Genomic DNA, 16,642 nt, shown 5'->3' on the forward strand with positions numbered 1-16,642 from the left:
TCCTGAGAGCAAAACATGCTTTCACTAATGTTTCCATAAACAGTCTGCATGTCTGAGGGCTGATTTTTATACACCTGTGGTCAGACCAAGTGATTAGGACTCCTGATTCTGATCATTTGGATGGGTGAGCCGATACTTTTGGTTATATAGTGCATGTTTATGACTTATAAACATAGACACATCTTCAAGTCAAAAAGACAAACATCCCAATATCAGCAAGACTCACACTCCTCTGAAACGCTTAGCTCTATTTCAAATAATCCTCGATGTGGACTCTGGGAGCAGTGAAGACGATTCTTTTGTTGTGGAATCAGAGTTCATCTTCTCAGATTCCTCCCATGATGAGGATATGCCAGTACATGGATTTGCAGCCAGCACATCCTCTCCACATGATACTTATACATAAGTAGACTAATAAACTATTAATTGTTGAAGAAGAGTAAGATGACAAGCCTTCATCTGTAAAAAGACAATTTTCCCAATTCAAAAAAGGCAACCAGAATGTTGAAGACAGCCAGTGGTGCCACAAAACACAGACACACTGGAGAAAAGTCTTTCTTGTAGGACAGGACTGCCTGGTCCTAAAAAAACCTGTTTCTCTTAGGTATGTGGATGGGGGGAGGGAGCAGAACTGTGTGCTGTGGTACAACCTAGATCTAATTTGCAATTTGAAGGTCATTAAATGCATCAAAAAGGAATCAAACGTCCGCCCCACCCCCCCATGTCAGAATTTTAAGGTAAAAATAAAATTTAAAAGTAAAAACAAATATTTATGGTGGACTATTCTTGAGCGGGATTCGAACTCATGACCTTCTGAATGTGAGTCCGCAGCCATAACCACTTGACTGTCTAGTGGCGGAATCTGGAATGCATGTCAAACTTAAATTTAAACATGACATTCTGTATTGCGAAATCAGGAAGTCATTGTTGATGGTTTAAAGCCATTTGTCTGTGCTAAAAATATTTCTTTCACCTGCATTGAACAGTTTTGAGGTAAAAATACAATTTAAAAGTAAAAACTAATATTTAAAGTGGACTATTCTTGAGCGGGATTCGAACCCATGACCTTCTGTTTGTGAGTCCGCAGCCATAACCACTTGACTGTCTAGTGGCGGAATCTGGAATGCATGTCAAACTTAAATTTAAACATGACATTCTGTATTGCGAAATCAGGAAGTCAGTGTTGATGGTTTAAAGCCATTAGTCTGTGTTAAAAATATTTCTTTCACCTGCATTGAACAGTTTTGAGGTAAAAATACAATTTAAAAGTAAAAACTAATATTTAATGTGGACTATTCCTGAGCGGGATTCGAACCCATGACCTTCTGTTTGTAAAAATATTTCCTTCCCCTGCATTGAACAGTTTTGAGGTAAAAATAAAATTTTAAAGTAAACACAATGTTCATGGTTTAAAAGCATCAAAGATTTATCACCCCCCTCCTCCCCCATGTCACCAGATTGTCATTTATTGTATTTTTCTGTGTTAAAAATACTTCTTTCACCTGCAAAATTAAACCTCACAATCTGCATTGCGAAAACAGGAAGTCATTGATGGTTTAAGGTGATCACCACAACACTACTTTGAGATGGGGAGGGGAAGCTGAAAGTTCCAGGGATTCTAGTTTTAAAGAACGGAAAAAGGTCATTTGTTGGATTTTCTGCATTAGGTCATATTTACTGGAATCGAAAGCTATTTTAATCACATTTTCAAAAGTAAAGTTCCTTTTGAACATAAGACTCTTATTTTGTAGCAGCTTCACAATTCTTGCATCCATTAAACTTGTTTTTGGACCCACCCAGACTGCAGCATTGCTAATTTCCCAAACCACAGCAGGAGCAGGACCCAGAACGTGTTTAAAAAAAAAAAAGTTTTTACTTTTCATTGTTATTGTTGCAAATCCCTTATATTGAATATGATGAAAATTAGTGGTGCAGTTTGATTACTTTAAGAAGCTACACGACCAGTTAAGATATGAGTTTTCAGACAGTTGGAAGAGATGCAACTACAGAGTGAACCCCCAGTGTTGCCCACTGTGGTCGAGAGAGCGCTCTGTGTTTGCTCAGAAGCACAAAAAAATTGAGGGAACATTGGACCCAACTGCTGATACACTCTTACAAAAAGAAGAAAAGAGTCCTGCACAAAATAAACAATACTTTTCCAAATGGCTCAAAGTTTCTTAGAAGCATTTCAGCTGAAGGTCTTTTGCTGAATAAGTCTTAGCGTTCATAGAAAAACCAACAAAACTAAGAAAAGCAACAGTTGAGATTATGAAGTTACTAGTCTCAGTATTTCAGTAGAATTTTTTCAAACCATCAAAACTTTTAAGGCTAAAGACTGTTCAAAATCCAGAAAGAGCTCCAAATTGAGCTCCAAAAATGCATTTTATACATGTCTTTGTGACCATTAAGCCTTTCATTTATAAATTGTTGTTTTCAAATATTTACAATAAAAAAAAACACAATAGTTGAAAATGTTCATATATATATATAAAACTTTACTTTAAAACATCCACACTTAGAAGTTTGTTTTAAAATGTAAACATCAAAATAGCATCCTCCTGCTGCAGCAGATTTATTTGAATTTTAATGCAAAATGGCATTTTATATAATTATGATTTTGATAAACCATCAATTTTTTCCTCTTATAAACATAATGATACTGATGTAGAATCTTTTTTTAAGTCTACTACATGTGGATGCATTCATATATTTTTCTAACTTTGCCTTTGAACAGCAACTAGACACTGTTGTGCAGCAGATGATTAAAATGTGCTTTAAGCTTATTCTATTAACAAATTACCACAAACCTAAAGGGCCTATACCATGCAAAATACACTGAGCTTTTAAGGGCACTGTAATGTTCATTCCTCACTATAAAAAATCCCAAAGCGGTGTTTTTATCTCCATTCATGTATTTCTGAATAATCCTCTAAAAACCTGCGCTCTGAGCTCCAGCCCCTCCCAACTCACAAAAGCGAGCGTTTCTAACGAGCTGATGTCACAAAAAGAGACGGCCCCTTTCATGAAGTCTGCACTGCCAGCATCACCCCCAGACTAAGAGCCAGTTTTCTCTACAGAACTAGAAGTGCTCGGCAAAAATCTTTCATTTTATATGAACAACAACTTAAGTCTTCCAGTTGTGCCCAATTTCTTGGTCCAAAGGTCCTAATACCTGGTCCCAGACCAGTGGCCACTTGGGTGTATCAGATTGAACATTTGTTCCAGATTATTGAGGTAAATGAACTCTGATTCACCAGATGTGTCCACTCTGAATACACCCCAAGACAAATTAAAACCACAAACCTGTTAATTATTTATTCAAATATTATTTTTTTTTTCCAAACTGAAATGGAGAGAGGAAAGAGCTGCATGCGGTTCTGAAGCCTCAGGTTGCAGTCCTCTGTGCTAAGCTTAAACTATAATGCCTGTGTTTCTATACTTTTGTCATATAATATTTGGTCAAGTTAACTTGCATTTTTCTTTTTTTTTTTTCTTTTTTTTTTGCTGCTACTGTAATGGTCAGTGGACCTCGTCCTGAATCTCAGCCTCTTGAAGATCTTAAATATTCTCTCTGCTTCACTACATGACAATCACATTACATATTTATATTTTGGTTAAAAACCAAAACGAGTAACCCAGCCTCAGGGAACATAAGGCCAAGTTTATTGATGCGTTATTCGGATATTTCCCCTTGGATTCTTCTTTCCAGCTTTTCAGATTCAGTTGAAATCATTTAGAAGAATGAGGAAGAAAACTTAAATTGTTACACAATTGTACCTTTTTGGTGAAGTCCATGGCTTTGAGGATGGAAAGGTTGAGTGTTTCCAATGAGGCCAGAACTCCTTCATAGTCTCCCATGTGCTTGGCAAAGTAGTCTGTTTTCACACAAAAACATCCAGTTTTTGAGTCAAACTGTGCTGTAAAAAGGCACTTAAGTATGTCATTAACTCTACTACTTGAAAAAAAAGCATACTTTAGAATAAAGGCTCATTCTAATACTGGAGGGGGTCAAGAGCATTGACATGAATGTGTTAATGTGAGTGTGTGAAGTGTACTCACCACAGAGTTCCTTAGTGTCTACATTACTATCACAGCAAGCAGAGGAGCAGAAGGACAGAGAGGAAAGGTGAGAAGTAAGGAGAGTGGAAAGAAAAGGAAAAAAAAACGATGCATCAGAGACAAGGAGAGGTTTTTAGCATGCAGCCTTACAAATTCTAACAAGTACTCTAAACTTCCACACACCAACACAAAAGAAAGAGTCAGAGTTTGGCAGGCGGGGAGCGATCCAACAGGATCCTGACAGGAGTCTGAATCAGTCCAGCGGCATCACTCATGCTCGCTCCACCGGATGGGGAGTCATTTGGCAGCAAATTCTTCACTGCTGTGGAATGAGACTTTGCCCGGTTGAATGATGGAGAGAGTGAGAAACAGCGCAGACAGGAAGGACCGACTGAAGGAGGGGAAACATGATGATGGGTGAACTAAAGACCAGAGAAGGAAGGCTGAGCAACTCCATGTGCGTCTGAACTACATGAGAACTGGGCTGGAAAACAGGAAATATTGATTACATATTCAAGCATTACTAATTGATCGTGTTTTCTTGAATGAAACTACGAAGTTGAGTTTTCCTTCTTTTCCCAGAATTCCTGAATTCACAGTCTCTAAAATTTTGATTAGAAGTCAGTAGGTGGCTTTTTTAAATATCTGATAAACAAAGAATTGAGATGGTTTGGACAATTTGGGAGTGGGGACAGTGAAGATGTTGGTAAAAAGATGTTGAGGTTGGAGATACAAGGAAAAACAGACCAAAGAGGAAGTTTAGTGATGCAGTGAAGGAGGACATGATGGTGAGAGATGTAGAAGAGAGAGTTAGGAGGCGGATGATTCGCTGTGGAGATCTCTAAAGGGAGCAGCCGAAAGGCAAAGTAGTAGAAGAACTCCAGTGGTTTCTGCTCATGCATGAGAGAAAAGGGTAGATCCTGCTATTTCACCATCGATGATCCAACAAAAACAACAATGTGCTACTTTAAAATTCAGATAGTTTTTTTTTTAAAGTGTCCTTTTTTAATTGAAGTGCTGCATTAGTGTTTGATAAAAGACTGAAAGAAACCGTTGATTCAGCTAAACTGAGTGATTTATAGCACAGCTTGTGAAAAAATAAAATACTTCATCTAGTTCTAAAAAAGTAATATTCTTTCCTGTTAAACTTGAAGTTTAAGATCCACTTTAATCTTCTTTTGATCCATCTTAAAAGCGTTCCCAGTGGGCTTTTTATTATGATTACGCTGTTTTTATTTGAAATCATGAAACCCGTAGTTTTCTCAGACATGAGTTCTGCAGAGCGGACGGAGTTCATTAGGAACCCACCTCTGAGTTGTGGGCAGGACCATTATAGGAGCAACACTGCCCCTCCTTGCCCTCCCTTTGGTTCTGAAAAAAAAAAATTACCCCACACCTGAAGGAAAGTCTCTCATTGCTCTTTTGTTAAAGACCCTCTCCAATGATAGTTGCATTTTTGGTGTTTTCAACATGTTCTTGTGGCATTTTTCTGATGATGGAGTACATATAAAAAAGAAAATCAAGCTTAAAATTGCATTTATTCAAATCATAATCAGGAGCAAGCAAAAAAATGAGATTGAAAAAAGCTTGTAGGTGCGACAAAACCTACAATGGCAGGCTGTAAGCTCTTTGCTCTGCTTCATTCTGATGCATCCACTCAGACAAATAGATCCATTAACATCTAAATTCTCCTCAGCCGAACTGCCATCTGACTCAAAACTGTACGGCCGAATAGCTCTGATTTATTTAGCCATTTTTGTTGCACTAATTATGTGTGGTGATGTGATGGGCTGTAAGCTAAAGGGAGTGAATGGGAGAGAGTAGGAAGTTGAAGCAGGCTTACAACTCCCCAATGAGCCCGCTCATAACTCAGGAGGCAAGTTTCTAAGGAAATACTGCTGCTAAGCAGAAAATATGTCCAAGAGAACAACATATGTATATATATATTTTAATTTTGGCTAAAAATGGCATAAACACAATTAAGACACTCCTTGGAATGCTTTTCAAATGAGGGATGAGGTATTGTTTTGAACAGGTGTTGTGCCAAGGTATGTTACCCTGCCAGAATGTGCATCCTCAGTCTCAGGCATGGTGGTTTGTTTCGTAAAACTCATATTTTGTCCCAATAGCACAAAAAGAAGATGGATGATCACAATATACTTTATTGTGGGGCTTTTAGGAGTTAGGCATTTTTTAGCCCACTTCTTTTAGCCTTTAGTTTAACTTTTTTGTGCTCACCTTTGTAGTGTTACATCATGAGTCATGGATGCCTAATCTAACTGATACTTAATGTAAAAGTTAAATGTTTTAATTCCTGATCTGTACTTTTGTTATTTCACACAGATCAACTCATTTTTATGTTGCATATTTTGCTTATTAAATGCGAATTTAAGCACATTTGAGCTGCAAAGATGAATTTCCCTTAAATTCACTCTTCTTGATTATGTCATGAGTGATGGACGTAAAATAATCAGTCTTTGGAGTCTTGAGGAAGAACTCTAAATGCAGCTAAATGATGAATTACAGAAGAGCAACAGCTTAGACATCGTTGTCTCCTCTTGTAGCTAAAGGTAATAACTGGAAGACACAGAGGGAAGATTCAAGGCCAGACGGGACAGAAGACAGGAATGAGTGACAGTTGGAGAGAGGACGAGGAGTGCATGGTGACAGGCGGAGCAATGGCAGCATGAAGGCTTGAAGAGCGTGACAGGAAGCTCAGACAATGCCCTTAAAAGGTAAGACAGCTGAGGTGAAATGGGAGGAAACCAGAGACAGATGACGGACCGCTGGCAGGACAGAGCTCAGTCTCCATCTTTTCCATCCTTCAACTTCCTGCTTCGGGCAAGAAATGCTTACATCCTCATTTCTGATTTTACTCTGCCCAATCAATAGCTTTCTCTGAAGCCTGGCGTGTAGGTGTGAACTTCACTTTACTTTAACGAGCAGAAACTTTTCCGTCAGCAGTGAAAAAAAGTTTAAGTGAGGCCGTCTCCAACGCGCATGATGACTGCTTAGATGACAGCTGCAGCACTGTCCACTTACAGCTTGGGCACCAAAAGAGCTTGAAAAATAGCTGCAGTTTGACATGGATTTATACACGTATATTTAGTTCAACTACAAGTTTAAAAAGGTCAGCTGTTGTTCTGCTTGGTTTCATTTTATTCCTGCAGGACGCAGAGGCGGCAGATGAACAGAGCTTGCTTTTGAGCGTTTCAGATCCAGCCGTGTCAGCACGCCTCCCCTGATTACTGAGAGGATGAGCCATTAAGCTGATTTTAAAGAGTCAATAAATGGATTTAACAAGAGTTATTTGATTGAAAAAGTCTTGCACAGTGAGGTGATTATTGGAAAAAAGGAAAACTGTGAAATTCCTCTGGTGCAGGTTAGACGACATGCATGCAAACAGGTGGGGAATCAGACACTTTCATACGACGTTTATATAATTAAAAGTGAGTCACGGTGTAGCAATCACACATCTGTACGCGGCTGGCAAAGACTTATTTTATGCAGGGCACTGGGGTTTTTTGCATGCTGCAGGCAAACAGAACGCAGTCATGCAGCAGGCATGCTGACCTGGTGTTATCAGAGTCGATGGTGTGAAACAGCTTCTCCAGCTCCTCCTCGTTCAGCGTGCCATCAGAGAAGAAGGCCTGAAACTCATCCAGAGACAGTTTTCCATCATCTGCAGAGACACACAAACACATCAGCATTTAATTACAGGGAGAAGAAAGCTGCCTGTGGCTAAAGTGAGCATTTCATGTCAACACCAGAGAGGTACGAAACATGAGTTATTCATTTTCTTCATTCTGATGAATTCTTATTTATATTTTCACTGTAATTCTCCATCTGTTCATTGCTGTTTATGCTCAACACTGATTCTGCAGAAGTTTGAACACTGTCAAAGTATTAAAAAATATTTCACAAACTTATACCACAACGGGATAATGCGTTTTTATATTCTTTCATGAAAATATTCATTTAACAATAATGACAACAACATGCTCAAAAAAGGTTAAATGAGGTTAATAAAAGGTCAAAAACAGTTAAATAGGATAAGATCATCTAATAGAACTGATGGCTAACAGGGCAGTAATGTGAAGAAATAAAGATAAACATAGCAATATCTTCAGATTTAGAGAACAAAACGGAATATATGCGTGCAAGAAACCAGACTAATACCATAAAAAAGCATCACATCCTCTCCAAAAAAAAGCAAAGTGTATAACCTAAACGAGAGCCCCCCTTTTCCAATGTGGTGAGATATACTTAAAATAAAAAATAACTTTGGTGTTAGAATTATGAGAATGTTGAGGTGAAACCCCCAGTTCAGATGCTCCCGAACAGGGGCGGATTTAGGCAAAGGTAGGCGACTGCCTGGTACCTCCAATGCTCTGGGTCCCCCCGAGCAGAACACTTTAAGAGTGTGATAGAGTTGTACATACATTTATCAAATATTTGCTTTGTATGATTTTAACCTCTTTTCTTTATCTTCTGGCTCGAGGTCGTGCTCAGCTCGTATCTGGAAGGTTGCATCCGTCCTAAGCTGAAGGCTGTGTGGAGGTTGATATAATACAGATACTTGAAGGGACTGGCACCGACCTATTGTATTAAACCGTGACATTAATGGTAGTAGAACCAGTTTGCGACTGTTTCTTTTCTCCCACTAGAGCCGCGAACGTAAGTCTAACTAGGGTCCCCCTTATATGTTATAAAAATGAAGACCTGGACCAAGAACGTCAGAGCAGAGTCGAGACTCGTTTGAACATTCTCTGTCTGTTCTCCTTGTGCAAGAAAAATCTGATTTATGAACTAATCTCTCTCTTGTCTTCCCTACAGAAAAATCTTTCAGGTTGTTTAAACCTAACACAGTGTCTAACATAAATTGTACTCTCATCATTTAACTCTGTCATTTAAAAAGTGCAGATGAATCACTGAAATTGCACAAGACTGATCACTTGAAAGTGTTTCATCCTCCCTCGTTTCCCTACAGTAATGGAATATATATATAAATATATATATATAAAAGTCGAGAGACTTGGGCGACGTCTGAATTCCCACCCTAATCCCTAACTGCAAAAAACAGCAAGTATGATGTCACAGATTTCACAAAGTGAAAATCTAATCAATGAGAGGATTCTGATGGTGAAAATGTTGATGTTTTTTTTTTTTTTTAAATTACATTTAAACATTTTTTTGGAAAAAATATTCAAACTCAAAAGCGTTGTGGTCTATTTTCACCAATCTAAAGAGCATCAATGCAGACTGGTTTTTCTCAGAGACTTCTGGGAAATTTCTAGGGCACTCGATTTCAGAATTGTAGATTCGGACAGCACTACAAAATGGTGAATACACTATATGGTGCACTATTTAGTGAGTAGACAAGGAAGTGTACATAGTTTTGCAAGTTAGCAACCGCTTAGCGTTGCAAGATTGGCCGGCACATTTTTTAAAACATTTAAAGAATTACCAAAAAAAAAAGATTCATACAACTGCTGCAGAGACCCACATGTTATTGTCTACCTGCCCCCTCCAAAACTGCTAAGTCTGCCACTGCTCCCTAAAACACTCAGATAAACTTTCGTACCTGCTTTTAGCGGGATAAAAATCATTCTGGTCTTCATTTCCTCTGAGCCCCGTCTGTCTGAGTTTTCTGTGTTTCTGATGAACACAATAACCTGATAATGTCTCACAATCTCTAGAGCTGTTGTTCTCATTATTAGAACATCCCAGGAAACATTTCCAATCTTCCAAGGGAAATCATGAACATCTTGATGAAGAATTGAAGCAAAAATGTTCCAACATCCAATAAAATCCTTGTAAAATATAAATATTCCATTTTAAACGCAGAAAAAAAATCAAAATTAGTATTTTTCTTCTGATATTTTGTTTTAGTGAACATATTAGATTATATTTGGACACTTGGATTAAACTGTAAGACTTGCTAGTGTCCCACGTTTTCAAAATGTTACTTTTTTTCAGAAAAGCTTTAAAATAGCTAAATGCAATTCTTTCCCTGGAGGTTTAGGAACCAGGATTCTACAAAAAACGTTGAAAAGCCAAAAATAATGTAAAAGAAATGTTAAAGTAAGGAAAGCTAGAACAACATTTGAGCTCAGATATCAACCCTGGATGGATCAAAAGAAGACCAACAATAAGACTAAGAATAAGGATGAGGAGAACATGAAGCTGAGGAAGATAAAGTGAAAAAGACAGGAAGAAAATAAAGGAGAAGGAAGGAATAAGGAAGAAGGAGAAGCTAATTGAAGAATTTCAATTCATTCATGGTATGAAAAGTAAGTAAGGACACACATGATTTCATAAATCCACAATTTTCCAAGTCAACTTCAGCTCCTTTCAGAGTTAAATTCAAATCTCACAGCTAAAATGAGCATCTGCAGGCAGAAACTCCCCACTGCGCAGAGTGACTGCGCAGAAGACGACAAGAACTTCTCCATCAGTCACATCAGATCTCTGCAGAACGTCTAAAAGTAAAAAAAAACAATACAAGGCTATTGTTAACGTTTGAACTCATTAAATGTTTCTACAGAAATCAGGATCCAACTGTTGCAGTCTTCTCATATAACGAGTGTTTCACCAACAGTTCTGTGCATTTGTTGTTTCTTTACTGTAAGAATCTCTCCACATGATGCAGAGCCACATATCAAATATTAATCCCCCTGCCCTGAGAGTGTGGCTGTCCTTGAATGTGGCTGATGGGATGCAGCAGGTTGAGCAGGGGGAGCACTGCAGAGTGCTGAGAATCACGGGGGGCAGAAGGACTGCAGCCTCACGGAGGCTTGAATCCAAATGTGCAGCTCTCCAGCCTCCATTCCATCACAGACTCCCACCTCCAAGCATCTCCCGTGTCCTTTCAATCCTCCTTATCAGGCTCCCAATTGCTTTTTATGACTCTATTCACGGCTGCGCTCTGGCACTTTTTAGCGACCAGCAGATTTCGGACAGTTAAACAGCCTCCCCCCCCGCCTTCTTTTTACCAGCACTTTGTCAGTGGAAAACCCTCTGCAGAATCCCAGATGCCACTTTTTGGGTTTGAGCACAGAAACGTGTCCTTGTACAATAACCTTTTCACAGCAGAGGCAGCGTTTAAGGTGGACTTCTGAAATGCCACTCCTCACTTTGACAGCGTCTGCCCTCGGGGTTAGCTGGGCGGCATATGTGAGTCTGCAGCTATTTCTGATACTAACCTGCCCTGCAATGAGGCAATGCTGAAGAAAAGGGGTGTTTAATGCAGCAGTGACCTAATTTGGGGCACACAGGCTGCTGGAATTCCCCACTAACACAACTCTGTAAAGCATGCTAACCCCATTTCCAGAAGCACCGAACAGTTGTAGCTTACACGTCAAACAAAAGCGACATTTCAAATCTTTCCTGAAAGACTCCCCTTCCGTGCTCCCTAAAGAACAGCGGGCACTTGGTGTTGCCCCGATCGGACGGTCAGCCATGAAAAAGCACAGTTGATTTTCTGCAGCTTCTTCTGTGCAGAGTCCTGCTGCTGCAGCCAGCATTCACCCTGCAAGCCCCTAATATAAATTATTTACAAGTCAGAGATGCACTCTCCTCAGTAATCATGCAAGTCACCCACACAGGAAGTGATGCAACGGCAGACAGTTTCTTCTCAGTGCAGCTGAGATGAAAAACTACTTTCTGAAATAATTTAGTCCAGAATAATCCGGAGGAGGATGGGAGGGGGGCTTTGTGCCAAGAATTTGACCCAAATAAAACACTGGGGTGGGAAGAGCCCCCAAACTGAGCAAGATTAAACTGTTAAAACTGCTATGCTCAATCACAAGAGCCTGTGGGTAATAATGCAAAGAGTGTGTGTGCGCAGAGGAGAAGTCTATAAAGCTGATTTCCTTCTTTTGGAAGCCACTACGTAAATTGAGGGAATGTTTTGCTCAAAGCAAGAATTTACCCCTCTTGGTGGCAAAAGACTTTTTAAGTATGCCCTGCAGGGGGAGCTCTAAGATGCCTGTTTAAGAAAATGGACAGATTGCTAGGTCACACTGGGCTTATTTCATTGGATATTTCCATCCATCAAACCCAAGAGGACATATGATAAATGTATATATTTATGGAAATAATAAATCCTCAAATTTTGGATGAGTAAAAAGTATTAAATGTCCCATAAACCAATGAAAATATAAAAAAAAAAATAAATCAGGAAATATTTGATAACTTAGCTTCATCTGTAATTACTTCATCTTTGCTTTGAATGTGATTAAATTAGGACATTATTGTTGACACAAATCAAAACTAGTCAAACGTGAAGACAAATTATGAACAAAAATTAGTCACAAGTCTTTCACTATCATCTGATTCCCCCAATAAGATGAATTACGTGGATTTCTTGAAATGTTTGTTTTATTTCTTACATGGGAGTTTTTGAAACATAATTGTAGCTTCACTGAGTTGGAAAGGCTGCTGGAAATGGGTTTGGACTATTTCCTGTTTAATTTCTGTAGTAATGGTTTTACACAGCAGAAAAAAAAACAGATCTGAGGCAGCAGACACCTGCAGTTATTGGAGCAAAGACCAGCAGGAGCGGGCGGCCCTGTCAAGATGAGTTTTCCACACGCCAATAACAATTTGACCATCTGAGCTTTTTTGGTGCTTTTTTCCCCCACAGCTGACAGGAATCAAACCAGTCACTCTCAGACGAATTACAGGGATGTTTTAACTGTAAAACAGGTTTACTTTTTAGAACAACTGCAGAAAATATGTCAAAAGTCATTACTTTGAATAAAAAAAAAAGTTTTATGTAATCCTGATTTGAAATCTCTGAAACATTTCACCAATAATCCCAGTGGGTTCACCAGTCTGCCGGACGCAGTGAAACGTATTAAGTCCAGAGGTCATGACTCAATCTTAACCCAACACAACGTCACCAAGATGAGTAAAAACCTTCATCAACTTTAAACTAAAACACACCAGTTAAGTGTTCCTTCACAAAAGGAGTTCCTGAGACTCTAGAGTGATGACAGAATTCCCAAAAACGAAGAATTTAATGCAAAATTGCTGCAGTACATTGGAGCATTAGGACCATTTGATTACGACTTTAAATCTCGTAAATCTGCAAGAAAGAAGTTGTACCTGTTAAATTACGAGAAAAGTCGTATATTTGATTTAAAAAGTCATAGGCTAAATTTATGACTTGTTTTCGTTGAGAAAAAAAGTAATACATTGACGAGAACATTTTTCTGTTTTTCAGAGCTGTGCTTATATATGAAAGACGTGGAGCATCATGTGCAGCTTTAGTACTAAAGAAATTCTTAACTTTTTGGTGACTCAAAATCAAATCATCAGCGAGGCTGACTTTCCGGGGTTGGGTGTTGGTAATTTAGCATTTCATTTGTAAAATAAAGAGCTCAGAGACACACATTCGCAGGACCACCACTTTATTCAGCCCTTTCAATTCACATACCCAGAAGCCCATTCACCACCTTGTGTCATGTCTCTGCCATGCACAGAAGAACCACAAAGAAGGAAATCAGTGTTGAATATGTGGTTATGTGTATACAACACTTGTCCTTCTCCACAGGAAACATCCCGTCTCAACACAAAAAAAAGGCATGAAAATAGTCTGTTAATTTATCTCAAGAATATTAAAAATTCCCAAAACTAGGAATCTTCGTACAAAAGCATTACAGAGAGGAGATTATGTCTTTTGTGGAGGAAAATATGATAGAAAGTGATCAGCTTAAGGGATGTCCATGGCTCTTGCAACTTTTAAAACATTTTAATTAGTCTGAACATGAACACAATCTTATTTTGTTCATTTTAAAACTCCTTTTATACACATTTGTGACTTAGTTTTGTTTGTTTAACAAGTTTGCAAACCTATGAAAAAACATTTGTAGATCTCCACATACACATTTATGAAAACTTTAAATTTTACACTGATAGGAACAAATTAAAGTCTAAAAAATATATGATCATCACAGCATATAAAGCGGACAAACTTAAAGATCTACTAATGAGAATTGTCTTTTTTGTGTTTTTAACATGTTCTTGTGGCATTTTTTTTTTGATGATTGAGAAAATTAAGCTCAAATAGCATTTCAGAGTTTTTCTTTGTTCAAATTGTAAATCAGGATGAAAAACTGATATTAAATTAAGGTGTTATTTGTTACATAAAAAGTAGGCCACACAGAGAGCTCTCAACAACAAGGGGGGAAAGGGGGTGGGGTTACTCTGCGCCAACAGCCCCACCCACAACTCAGAGGTGAATTTCTGATAAACTCCTGCTGTTCTGCAGAAACTATGTCCTAGTAAACAACTGATTTTTTTTAATTTGGACTAAAAACCACAAATAAAATCACTGGGAACACTCGAAATAGATGAAAAGATTAACGGTGTGGGTCTATAAGAAAAAGGCAAACATGTTGGTGAAAATATAAGTGAAGTGAATACATATACAATGAGCTCTTTTTTTGGATGAAACTCAACCTTCTCTAACATCTTGTGCATTTAGCATATGAAGAATTCCCAACTCGTGATGTTTAAGTACTCTCCTGTAAAAGTGCTGCTCTAGGAAAAGTACATGCATGGCTTTTGTATGGATTATGTAACTGGCCTGAGGTACCCAGGGAGAGGAAATGAGTTGGATGTGCGTGTCTCATTGTCTGCAGCTCTGGAGGAGAGTCTAAGCTTGCTTCTTTCTTTCTGCCAACGTTTGTGGCGGTGCTGCCCAAAGCAGCTTTTCCTCCTGTTCCTCATGTTTCCTAACACTGATTCTGCTCCATCTCACACAAACACGTGGACTCTTTCATGATGCATGAACATGAAAGCTGCTGTTATTGCAAAACCTTAATAATAGAAATCTGTTCGACCTGAGTGTAATTTTTCTCCCCGCATTCACTGCTGGAGAGTCATGTGATCATTTAAGACTTTTTCAGACCAGAGTTTGTGTGAAAATATAAGCAAAAAAGTTGCATTTTTGAACAATCTTGAGGGAAATTTGACCAAAAAAAAAAAAAAGCAGACAAATGAACTAATACAGGCGTTATAGAAAATGAAACCTGCTTGATTTTCTCATTTTGCCATCAGGGTTTTTTTTTCCCACCACCTCCTGTCATCCAGGCTCTTTATTTTAGAGACAAAGGAAATCAGGCAGCTGAAATCACCTTTGTTCAGTCAGACGAGGAAAAGAGCATCTCGTTTAAACATCACGTCTGTGGAGCAGAAAATTGCGGGCGGTGGAAACAAAACAAAACACCTCGTCATGCAGATCTTGTGAGGGTGAAATGATATGTTCTGCGTAAGTGGCTGATCTGATAAAAGTCACTGATCAAACTGAACAAATCACTGGTGACTGTTTTCATTGTAACTATTAAGTATGGAACAGATTCTAGAAGTTTAGTCACCTGTTCCTTAGTTTGACCATGTGCTTTTTGCTGGAACAAAGACCTTCAAGCTCAAGCTTCAATCCTTTCATTAAAGCTGGTCAAAAGATAAAATATAACATTATCTTATTTAAGATGCTAAGTTCAGGGAAATTTTTTCCCTGATGCTGTGAAAGATTTTTGATTAAAAGTGTCCATGTTCAGAATAAAAGTTAACCAAGTCCTAAATACTGATCTTGTCTTTACTTAAAAATGCACTTTGGTGAAGAAAAGTAAGTCATTTTGGTCTTGTAGTAAAGAGAAACATTTCTAAAAAAATTGTAGCTCTGGGATGGATTGATAATTGTTTTATAATCAAATCGTAGCCTCTTGAATCATAATCAAATCGTGAGGTGCCTCAATATTCCAAATTCTAATGCTCTGTGTGAACGTAGCTCGAGGCTTGAATCATCAGTAGAAACTCGTGTCTGATCTCCGTAGAAAACCATCACAAGTGACAAATGGCAGTTCATCAACTTAACATAATGAGCATCTTCCATGTGTTTCAGCCTCAAACACAAATTAACACTTTTAAATACTGAAAGCACAAATAATTATGGGATTTAATCATCTCCAATAAGAAAGGATGCTCAAGTCTTACTAAAATAAACACCGTATGATTTGTTCAGATGTCGCTGTAACACTCTTCTAGATTATTTCATGCAGTCAGAACAACTTCTGAGTAAAAAGTAGGTTTCAGAAACGGCTCAAACTTCAGGATGGAAGAAGTGCAGCAGAAGGAATATACAGGCGGAAAGCCTCATGGTTTACTTCACCACCTTTTCACTGCACACATCTCAGCCGCCTGCTGAGTTTAAAAAAAAAAAAAAAGCTGGTCGGAGCGAGGATCCTGCTGTGCTAACTGCTCGCTTTTCTCTGTGCAGATTACAAAAAAAAAGCTATTAACTCTTTCTTCTCCCTGCTGGACTCCACTGCGATTCACTGAGGAGGAATAATAAAAAAAAGAAGTATGCCAACACGCTTCTAAAGGTGATATTTGATCTCTGCTGTCTCTGTCTTTGCACGTATTTGTCTTACAGTTTACCAGTTTTTTGGGGCACTGGATGATTGTTGTTATGGTAACAAGAGGAGGGAAACCAGCCTCACTGCTTCACACCGTCAATACAGCACTGACTCGCTGTGCTGCCACTTCCACATCCTTCTCCCTGTCTATCACTGCA

General features: G+C 38.5%; 1 protein-coding gene across 3 annotated transcripts in view; it reads right to left on the bottom strand.

The window, feature by feature from the left end:
* necab2 (N-terminal EF-hand calcium binding protein 2) overlaps positions 1-16,642 on the bottom strand; it is a 140,566-nt gene that overhangs the window by 95,443 nt on the left and 28,481 nt on the right. For all 3 annotated transcript variants that reach the window (XM_024282705.2, XM_024282704.2, XM_036212495.1), the window contains exons 3-5: positions 7,633-7,741; positions 4,060-4,085; positions 3,778-3,875 (exon numbers count right to left, since the gene is read on the bottom strand). In XM_024282705.2, coding sequence (XP_024138473.1) covers positions 3,778-3,875; positions 4,060-4,085; positions 7,633-7,741 — 233 coding nt within the window. The remainder of the gene's footprint in view (positions 1-3,777; positions 3,876-4,059; positions 4,086-7,632; positions 7,742-16,642) is intronic.

This window comes from Oryzias melastigma, linkage group LG6, assembly GCF_002922805.2.
Source record: "Oryzias melastigma strain HK-1 linkage group LG6, ASM292280v2, whole genome shotgun sequence".
NCBI classification, from domain to species: domain Eukaryota; kingdom Metazoa; phylum Chordata; class Actinopteri; order Beloniformes; family Adrianichthyidae; genus Oryzias; species Oryzias melastigma.